This window comes from Puntigrus tetrazona, chromosome 15 (genome assembly GCF_018831695.1).
Source record: "Puntigrus tetrazona isolate hp1 chromosome 15, ASM1883169v1, whole genome shotgun sequence".
NCBI lineage: Eukaryota > Metazoa > Chordata > Actinopteri > Cypriniformes > Cyprinidae > Puntigrus > Puntigrus tetrazona.
The window spans coordinates 17282628-17294126 of record NC_056713.1 but is presented as its reverse complement, the minus strand read 5'-3'; the positions used below and the strand labels follow the sequence as shown (position 1 = coordinate 17294126).

Sequence of the window (11499 nt, the reverse complement as noted above, 5' to 3'; positions counted from 1 at the left end):
TACTTTGCTATTTGTAGTTTAAGTACAATAACCACAACATACTGCGTCGCTACATTGACTGACAACGCTGTTTTTTTGGTGGAGGGGGTTTTGTTAACCAAATGGTGTAGTTATGACATCTACCAGTACACGCACATGTCTCAAAACAACACCTGCTCCCATGACCAATCCAATAACTCCATGAGTATAAATGATTAGCCTACAGGTTACATTCAGCAGTGCTGAAGGATGGTCACTTCAGGTGATTAAATACAACTTGTGCTGATTTCAATGTAGTTTGAGCTACTTCTTCTGAGTAATTTGATCTGAATACTATTATGAGATTTTGCATGATCTTTGTGCAAATAGGCTTCATTATTTTAAATCTCAGTGACTGTGTATCCATTTTATCAGATAGTTGTTTAATGTTTATACTTTTTTAGGTTGTAGCCAAAGTAAGATTATGCTGGATATGGCAAAATGAAAGGATGAAACTCAAGTGTTGGACACCAACTTCACATAAGTCCTGGCAAGATATTCATTGATTATTTTTTATTATTACACTTTCTTTGAATTGATATCATTGACAGCTTGTTTATTCTGGTTTGTGTAGGCCATTAATAGTAGAATTAACCATGTATCCAAATGAATCTGTCCTCTCACTGGTCCTGACCTTGCACTCTCTGGAACTGTCAGAGATGAGCATTTATCCTGCATTCATATTTGGATTAATAACATACTTGTTTATCTTACTCTGCAATCTCACAATTATTATTACAATCTGCTTGAACAGAAATCTTCACAAACCAATGTACATATTGTTGCTTAACCTCCCTATCAATGATGTAATAGGTGCTACAAGCCTGTTTCCTCACCTGCTGTATAGTATATGGTCTGAGGACAGATCGATATCATATCCTGCATGTTTGCTTCAAGGCTTTTTTGTGCACTTTAATGGCGGAGCATCTTATCTTATTCTTACCGCTATGGCCTATGACAGGTATATCGCTATCTGTTGCCCGCTGAGATATGGAGCCATTATGACTACTAATAACTTGGTGAAAATCATAACTGGGATGTGGCTTTTAAATTTTATTCTTATATTTGTAGTTTGCTCTCTTCTATTTCCTTACAGGATTTGCCAGACACACATGACAGATCTAGTCTGCTATAAGACACCATTAATGAAACTCTTATGTGACGGCATAGAGGTGAACAATATCGTTGGGTTGAGTTGTATCATTTTTTACCACGGCCTTTCACTTTCTGTTGTGGCATTTACATATATTCATATTTTAATCACTTGTATTACTAATAAGCAGTCTGATGCAAAGATTAAGGCACTTCAGACATGTGGTACTCATTTGGTCGTCTTCCTGTTGTTAGAGTTTAATACTCTTTTTCCACTTCTTTCACATCGATCCGAGTTTGTGCCTGCTTTCCTGCGCAGAGTGTTTTCTATTTCCAATTTTATCTTTCCTCCTTTCGTGAACCCACTCGTGTATGGTTTTAAAACTAAAGAGATCAGACAGAAAATTTTCACCTGTTTCAAAAACAAAATATACAGCTTCTGATATATGGCTCATTGTCAGACTAAATCTGTTTAGCATATAAAGTGTCTAAATTACGCAATGAAATAATTAGATTAATGAAATAAAATGAGTAGTATTCCTCTGGTCATGTGATGATTCCTTGAGGAAGGAACAAACTGGCTAATGCTTTGTCTAGAATATACTTATGAAACAGCGATGTTTATGTGCTTAATTTTATTTTTACTTATTTTATTATTTCATATTTGTACTATTCATTTTTATGTATGTATTCAAATGTATTCAATTTCTTTTAGTAATGCTGTTTTATACTGTTGGAATTAGCAACTTTTAGTAACTTTTAGGGTATAAAGGTAATCAAAGCCTCAGATGTTTCTGATACATTCAAGTTTTTTGCATTAACATATTTTATAATGCAGTCAGAAATCAAATGAACAAAGATTTGTATTTGCCATTATATTCATCATCATTTAAGAAAGTTTTACTATCCATATGTTAGTCTCTATAAATTTTAACTGCTTAGCATTATACAATTTTAATTGGTTTTCTCAGTTTAGTGGAAACAAAAGATACTTGTAGAGCAACATCAATAGACTTTGTGGGGGAATACAATTTTTCTTCTATTTTCACTATGTATTAACGTCATTCTGTTTATTTCATGACCATTCTGTTTCATTCTGTATTCATGGCTACTGACTGTGGTGTAATATTAACTGCAGGTCCAATGACTGTGTGTTGTTAAAGGGGTGGTAAACTACTTATTTTCTAGGCTTGATTGTGTGTATGGGGTGCAGTCTAACATATGCCAATGCTTCATTTAAAAAAAAAAAAAAAACATTATTTACATTCAATCTAAACTGTGCTATCCCTTCTCTCATGAGCATCAAGCTAAAAGAAATATTGACAACAATGGCATTGTTAATCTTGCTTATCAGTTTGAACCCGAATGAGATTCAGAGAACATTAGTGAGGAAGATCATTAGTGAAGAATCTGTGCAAGCATTGCTCTTACAGGACGTTTCAGAATGGTTTGTTATTGTCACAAATACACTGTAATTGCTACCGCTTATGTCAGCTTTTAATATGCAATTTTATACTTATTCAAGCTTTAATAGAGCAGTTTAATAGAGCTTTAATAGAGAAGTAATTGTATGATTTGTAACAGTAAGAAGTGTTTACCAGCAAGTATTGTTCGCTACCACAGCACATCCATGTTTAACACTTCTCCAGGTTTTGTGAAAAATGAGCTGATGATCTAAATGACTGCAGGAGAGACAGAGAGAGATCATGTATTGTCTGTACTCTGATTTTGCTGTAAATGTATAAAGAAAATTGCTTTGTCAGACTAGGGAAATTTCACCACACCCCTGGGCCCTCGGTACAAATATAAATTTGATGAAAAACTACTAACATAGAAACTTTGGACATTTTTGATGATTTATAATTTATGTCATTGTCACACTGACAAATAGAACTGTTTTTTTCAAAACTGACGGAAATCCTGCACGCCTCGCCCTCGCCAGGCAGAGTGGATTCTCTAATAGAATAGAATATTAATAAATATTAACACTGTTCTCAATTAAAACTAAATCAAGAATGCTATTCTACAAAGACAAGAAACACTACATGAAACAGCTGAAAAAAATGTACAGGTACACAGCATTATTATTATTATTTTCAGGCAAATATAATAATCCATTATAATATTTTTTTCGTAGGCTGCTGTATTTTCAGCTGTGTTCAGGTTAAACCATGAATGGCCAATCAAATATTGAGTACTCCTGCTCTAAAAATATCATTAATATGAATATTGTTGTTGCCCTGAGAGCAGCACGTCGTTTAGTAAATATAAGAGTAATTTAAATACAGAGTACTACTGCCATAAGAGGGGCGTATAGTGCACTAAAAATAAGAGTAACAGCAGTACATAGTTAAATAAAATTAATAGGAATGTGAATATTAAATACTCCTGCCGTGTGGACAGTGCAAAGCATTTTAAAATAACAGTGATATGAATTTTGAATACTACTGCTCTGAAAGAAGCGCATGGTGCACTAAAAATAAAAGTAATATGAATATTGTGGGGGCATGACATACTTATTGTAAATCAACAACCCAAAGCAATGCTTTCGATATGTAACAAATATGCATATGATGAAAAAAGATGAAAAGCTTTATATTGTTGACCGCCACACACAATGCAGTTGCCATGCGTGGCGTGTACCTTTGGATGACACAGTGCATTTCAGAGTTCATATTCACAAGATCGTCTGTTGTGTGGGAACTCAAAGCATATTTTTATTTTATATCTAAATAAACAATTTTCATCAACCCAAAAGGGTTAACTGAAATTTTATTTGTCAACTGCCCAGTTACGTTTTATATTTTTAGCAACTTTTAACTGACAAAGCAGATGATGTATTTATGACATCTACCAGCACGGCTGTGAACTTTCTAAAATAGAAGTTTATCCACCAACTCCATGTTTATAAAACTTTTGCCCATAGGTGATTTTTACCACTGCTGACGGGTAATCACTTAAGATGACTAAATACAACTTGTGCTGCTTTTAAGGCATCTGAGCAACATCTTATGAATACAGAGTGATATTTGTGCAAATAGACCTTGTTATTTCAAATCTCAATAATTGTATTTTTAGTCATTAACATATTTTTTTCATTTTAGTCATTAAGCTTTTGCATCACAAAAAAGCAACGCTCTTTATGGTGTGAGGGGAGGGCTTTTTTCCTCTCTCTATTTGCTCATGTATGAACACATGAAAAAGACTAGTAAAAAGTAAGGTAATCCAATATTTGTTAACAATTGCTTTTAATGCCTTCACAACAATTACAAAGAATTATTTAGACCGATATATTGTGTAGGAAAATCATATTTTTGTTATTATAATATGTGACCCTTAATCACAAAACCAGTCATAAGTAACATAGGTATATTTGTAGCAATAGCCAACAATACATTGTAAGGGTCAAAAATATTGTTTTTCTTTCATGCCAAATATTATTAGGATGTTAAATAAAGATTAAAGATCATGTTCCACAAAGATATTTTGTCAATTTATCAAAACGAAATTTTGATTAGTAATATGCATTGCTAAAAACTTCATTTGGACAGCATTGAAGGCAATTTTCACTAATATATATATATATATATATATATATATATATATATATATATATATATATATATATATATATATATATATATATATATATTTGCTTATGAGATGATGTAGAAATCTCAGTTTAGAAGAAATTTACCTAGGGACTGATTTTGTGGTCCACAGTCACATATAGTTTAGTAAATGTTCATCCGGAATATAGAAAAGAATATAAATATAAATATAAATATAAAAAAACTTTTTTTCATTTATTACATGTCATGATTATTTTCTGTTTTTAATAGCGGGCGTATTTTTACCTGGGCTGACTTTGTGCTTTTTCAAAAGCAAAACGAAAGCTATTCTAACATCTTTAGTTTTCATTCCGTATATGATTGGATTGACAGTCGGAAGGACTGTATAAATCATCAAACCACAAATTCTCTGTGCATTGGAAGAAATGTTGGGGATCCTATATGACATTATAGCAATGGTTGTCACTATTTCAAAGAGCAGAAATGCAGCAATCTGGCCTATACATGTATTTAGAGCCTTAACTCTCGAATCGGCGTGTGTTTGTTTAATGCACGTGATGAGAATCTGTGTATAAGAGAACAGCTGGATAGAGATACTGCTGATCTGAATAAAGGCTGTTATAAATAAACCATAAATGTTGTTTACAGTCATATCCCCTCCACATGAAAGTAAAAGCAAAGATGGGTTGTCACAGTACACGTTGGTAATAAAAGATTTGCATTTTACCATTCTAGACTGAAGCGAAAACAACACTAGTATTAAGGTAAAGTCAAGGCCCCACACCAGCGTTATGATTCCACATACTTTACAAGGAGTCATGATAGAGTTATACCTGAGCGGGTCGCATATCGCTATGTACCGGTCTACTGACATGGCTGCCAGTAGAAAAGGTATTGAACCCCATAAAAATGTAGCAAAAACCCTGAAGAACACACGTAGGGTAATATATATCATTTGTTTCCGTTATAATGTCCACAAGCACCCTGGGCAGACAGACTGTGATTCCCATTAAATCGGTTAGAGGAAGACCGAACAGGATGTAGAACATCGGCTTGTGAAGGCTTCTCTGAGTGACTATCAGTCCAAGAATGGTTCCATTACAGATCACAGAGAACAAGTAGATCAGAGCTCCAGCCAAGAACACCGGATATATTGCTGTGGGATGGATATCAAATTTTCCAATTTTGAGATTAAATGTGAAAGTGGGATTTGAAAGGTTTCCAGCCATTAAAAACCTTGATGGAAAACAAAGATGAATATAGATTTTCACCATAGAGAATTGTACATAAATGGTCCTGTAACAAGTTTTGTAAATCTGACTGCACTCTTAACCTTACAGTTACAATAAGCCTTACCTTAGTTCACGTATACTCTGTTGTATGTTGTATGAACTGAATACAGGCTTGTATGCACTACCATACAGACTATGGTACATTGTCACCTTTTATGCTGAAAAAAAACAGTCATGGGAGTTGAAGCCACCGTTCTTTAACACCAGATGATGTAATGTCTAAAATAGACATGAGATATTCACTGCATTTCCGTAGTATTTAAAATAATGACAGGCCATTATTTATTTTAAACACTAAATGCTGAAATACATTGTTTTCACACACATTTTTTGGAGCCAGTTCTAGCTGCTAAATGTGCTCAGATTTTAAGCATTAGGAGTTGAGCAGTATTTCACAAAATTCTGAATAATGTAAGATGAGCATAGATTTTGTTATCAGAGATCAACATTTTGATATTTAGTATTTTTATTACATTAAGTAATGTTAGATGCCATTTTCTAACATCTAACATTACTTAAAAGTTTGTAAGAGTGTGATCAGTCTTAAGTGAATTCTTTTTTTTCTTTCTAACTATTCACAAAATCGTCACATATACAGTTTGTTTTAATTATATGTTCATTTATGTTGCACGTTCCAGATTTAAGAGGGAAAGTGGTTGTTTTTTCTCTCTTTCTTTCATTTTTTTTTTTATTTCTTTTTAGCCATTTCCTTTGGTAAAGCAAAGCAGACCACAATGAAAACCAAAAATTCAAAGTTAAATAGACCAAAAAAGCTGCACTCTCCCTATAGGGTTAGCGAAGTCAAATTGTATTATGATGTATGTATGACTGTGTTACACAATAGGTCTGTTGTGCACAATGCAAAAAATGCAAATGTATGTTTTTCTCTTACAAATAAAAAACCCTGTAGCATTGAGTCGTTTAATAAAAGACATTATGCATATGCCTTGAAAATAATTGCAATTACATTAACATTTATCATACCTAAAAGAATATATTTAATATACATTTAGGCCCAAAGCATAAAACAACACCCTTTTTGCAACAATTCCATCTAATTACTAATTAGAGTTATGCACTTTTCAGATTTATGCACTTTTATTGTTTTATGTTTCAGACATGAAAATGTTATAGCAATAGTGCCCACAAAACACAAAGGTATCAACATATAAAAACAAACAGGTTGGTTTACAGGACCATGTCTTCACTGATAATTCATGTTTCATAGATGAGGTCTCTGAGACTGTCCAAAAAAATAATACATTGCTCATGGATGTATAAGTGTGAAAATTAACTGTAAGCTAATTGAAGTAAATGTGATTTTTTTGTCCTGCTACACTTTTATAATTAATCATAACACTAATATGTAAATGGTTTTGTAGAATATCTTGGCATAATCCGTATAAAAGATATAAAAATATATCTTACAAATATTTTACATCTTATTGATTTTCCTGCGCATAATTCTTAGCATATTATTTCGTATTTCATGACTGTTCAATCCATAAACTATTGGATTCATAAGTGGAGGCACTAGAAAAATGAGCATTCCCATAATCTTCTGCAGATTGGCGTTTACATTTGAGAACCTGTGTGACAGGATGGTGAAACTTCCAACAACCTCATACGTGATGAAAATGACCAGCTGGGCGACGCAGGTGTTGATGGCCTTGCTCTTTGCATCAGACCTACTCGTGACCAAGCAGGTAATCAAAATCTTCACATACGAAAACACTTGAACAGAAACACTAATAATCTGCATTATGGCTGTTGTAAATAAGCCAAAAATGTTGTTAACTATAGTATTACCGCAGGCCAGCTTAACAAGAGAAGGATTATCACAAAACACATTCAAAATGTCAGATCTGCATCTATAATTTCTTCCCTGCAAAGAAAACAGCAAAACAATTAAAAAAAAGTCAAGGCCCCATACGAAAGCAACAATTCCCATCACAAACTTTGGTGTCATGAGAGCATTATATCGCAGAGGCATACAAATGGCAACATAGCGATCAAAAGCCATGGCAGCCAGGATGAACAAAACACCACCCCCATACATGTGCAGCAGAAAACCCTGGAGCACACAGAGAGGATAGTATGTGTAATTGGTTTCCGTCACAATGTCAGAGAGAACCTTGGGAAGCATGGAAGTGATTCCCACAAAATCATTCAAAGGAAGGCTGAACAAAATGAAGTAAACTGGCTTGTGGAGACTTTCTGTCAGAATTATAAGAGCAACAGGGTCAGATTACAAACAGCACCAAACATATAGATAAAGATGCCAAAGACAAATATGGGATATTTTGCTCCTGGAGGGACAGAAAATGGATCCAGGGTCAGCTCAAAACTGACTACGATGGATAAGTTCTCCATTATGATTCTGGAATCTGTGGAAAATAGGAAAAATTATCAGGCGTTTACATTCATATCAATAAAACACCAATTTCCTGTAATGAATTGAAAAATAAAACATGTTACTTACTTCATCCACACTTAAAACCTCTAACAGCACATCAGTTAAAAGAGACTACAGTATGTTGATGTCATCTACAAGTTCAAATTAAAACTTTCTTATATAGGCAGGGCTGGAAATGGAGGGAGGCAGGGGGCGGAGTCCTGGGAATAATTTCGAGGGGGGAAATTTCATTTCCAACTGGTTAGGCTTATTTGGAAATTAAAGTGATTTGTATATTTTATCCATTCAAAACAATATGAAAGCAATGCCAGCACTGCACATTAACATGCACATTTCTGCACATGTTTTGCTGCACAGCGCCGACTTGCGCCAGAAAACCTGCAGACTACAGACGATGGAAATGCTTTTCTATCGCTGCGTGTTTTGCTGCACCTCACAGGACAGATTGTGAAAGCAGATTGCAGTTTTTGTCATTCATGGTAACAAACAAACATAAATAAAGTGCATAGACATGTATCTAATAGATTCAATGTACAGTGTAGAGAGCATTATTCATTAAAATGGAACTTTGTGAGATCTCTATGAACTAAGTGATTTACTATGAACAAATGTGAATTTCTTTATGATGTTTTATACATTTTTATTTTATAAAAAGCTAATGTTAAGTCACAGCTGATCACTGCACATCTTGTTTTTCACACAGTGCTGATTCGTTTATAAATGAATTTAGTGAGTCAATGATTCAATGACCCATTCATAAAGACACTAATTTGCTTCATTACTAAATTAATCAGCCGTTTTAAATGAATCAACTGAATGGATGATTCAGTGACAAAGACAGTTACTTTCTGGTGGTTGTAGTTTCATTTTTAAAGTATAATAATTTAAAAAAATTATATTCAAATGTCTCTTAAACTTATTATTATTAGATGCATTAATGCCGCCCCTGAGTCTTGTCAAACATTCCGTCAATATTCCTTAATAATGCCTTTGCCTTTTGCATTTGTGCTCTTCTGTGCCTTATCAAATTATTATTTAATTTCACTTAATCAATCTTTATTTATTTATTAAACACAGGGGGTAATTAATGATGCTTACATTATAACGTGCAAATTCACAAATAATGTTCACAGATAACAAATCCCCCCCAGTGAATTTTGGTCATTTCCAACACTGTATATAGGTAGTCATCATACTGACATTATTCACATTATAACCCTGAAATGTGAAAATGCATAATACTTGTCACAAGATTTTCAAACAGCCTTGACGTACACATACATACAACATATACTAATTAGAATCAGTAGCTGTGTATTAAACAAAACAGGTCAAATCTGTGTGAAAGGAAATGGCACTTTTTAATTTGAATTTGTTAGCACTGTTAGGTGGGTTTTGGGTTGTATTTGGTGTAGGGCATATTTCCAACATTATAGGGCATTAACAACAGCAATACGTACCTGAAGCTAGGTAATAAAACAGCAAAACACAGTGGACAATATGACTCAAGTAAGAGTAAAAAGGTAGTTTGAAAACTACTCAAGTTATTGCCTTACAAAGTACTTTAGTATTATTTTTCTATTTTTACCCAAAATGAGACGATGGGAGCAGGTTCAACCCTAACACCCATGTACAGGAATGTCTGTTTCACAAGTGAGAATCAAAAATTCATTACATGGACACATGCATCCAATATCACAATAGATGAATAACATGGAGATAGAGATGCAATTACAACATAGCTTGTATCACAGTAGCAACACTGAACCACAGAAGCTAACTGTTTCAAACATGACTAATGTTATACAGTTATTTTGTGAGCAAAACATGATATTAGGCTTTACTGTCAAGTTTAAAGCTATTAATCAAACATACTGTCCTAAAGAGATACATGTTTTATTAGACTAGGTTGAACAGGGCATATATGCCTACACATTAGATGGCAGCGATGTAATGAAATCAGAAAGTTTTTCTTTACATTTTTTAAAAGTTTCACATGCAGATGTCAAAAAGATCCTCATTCACACGGATCTATGAAACTAAAAATAATAAATACATTTAGAAAAAATGCTGTATTATGGATGCCAAGTCAATAGATGCCATTTTCTAAAGATATACCTGATATACAGTATATACCTATTCTTCAAGTATTCACAAATACCTATAGACAGAACATGCGACGCACAATGCATGACATCATTTTCACAAATTCCATTTTTGTAGTTTACAGAGGAGATAACATATCCTCAGAATTTTCTGAGTAAAAGATTTTTTTAAACTTATAAGATATTTATTTATATGTGAGAGACCACAAACATCCTAGATTTCCCAGTTATGCTCCTATACTGTGTGGTGTGCATAATGCGACGTAAGACATCACACCACACTACACTAACAGATTTTCAGTCCCGACTGTGAACACTGGGAATGTCGCAAAAACTCTCGAGACTTGAGAATAAATGCACGTTTTCCGGGACACGTTACATAAACACCCGTTGCCACAAATCGACAAACATATCCTGAATCTCTGCTGTCCTAATCCTTTTGTGATAATCTCCAGATCATACACACGTCTGTTCTCGGCTCCCCGCACATCATAATTTCACATCGTAAATATTCAACATGTTGCCGCTTAAAACCTAATGCAATATGCATCTAAATATGCCCTACACCAAATCCAACCCTAAACTTTCCCGATAGTGTTAACAACCATAAAACTGATATCAAGAGGCATTTAGTGATACAACCGTATTTCATTTCAAGCGCCTTTTTATGCAGATTTTATGCAGTTTACTCAGTAATCAGCTACTGAGTAAACATACGGTCTATGAAAACCATATAAAGCTGGATATGTGTGATGCTAAAGTTCAAAAGCACCAGTTTTCAAATCTCCCAGCATATTAATATTGTTTTGAATGAGACGTGTTGTCATTTGCAGAACACAGAAAAATCACTGCATTTAAAGTGTGTGAAAGTCTTTAGTATAAAAATGTCTACATACTTCTGGTCTGTAAGCATGTAGTTTTAAAAGAGCACATTTTTGATGGGCAACATTTTAACATTTTGAGGTTGTTGGGCTACTAAATGTCTACATTGTAATTCAACACTT

At 33.8% G+C, this 11499-nt stretch overlaps 1 protein-coding gene and 2 pseudogenes across 1 annotated transcript; 1 reads left to right on the top strand and 2 right to left on the bottom strand.

Moving 5' to 3' along the window:
- Nucleotides 1–614: 614 nt before the first annotated feature.
- Nucleotides 615–1553, top strand: LOC122358666 (olfactory receptor 52J3-like). The gene has a single exon (XM_043258529.1). The coding sequence runs from the start codon at nucleotides 615–617 to the stop codon at nucleotides 1551–1553; it is 939 nt and encodes a 312-aa protein (XP_043114464.1).
- Nucleotides 1554–4932: 3379 nt separating this feature from the next.
- On the bottom strand, nucleotides 4933–6118 carry LOC122358665 (annotated as a pseudogene).
- A 1291-nt stretch (nucleotides 6119–7409) lies between these two features.
- On the bottom strand, nucleotides 7410–8347 carry LOC122359230 (annotated as a pseudogene).
- Between the last annotated feature and the right edge of the window lie 3152 nt (nucleotides 8348–11499).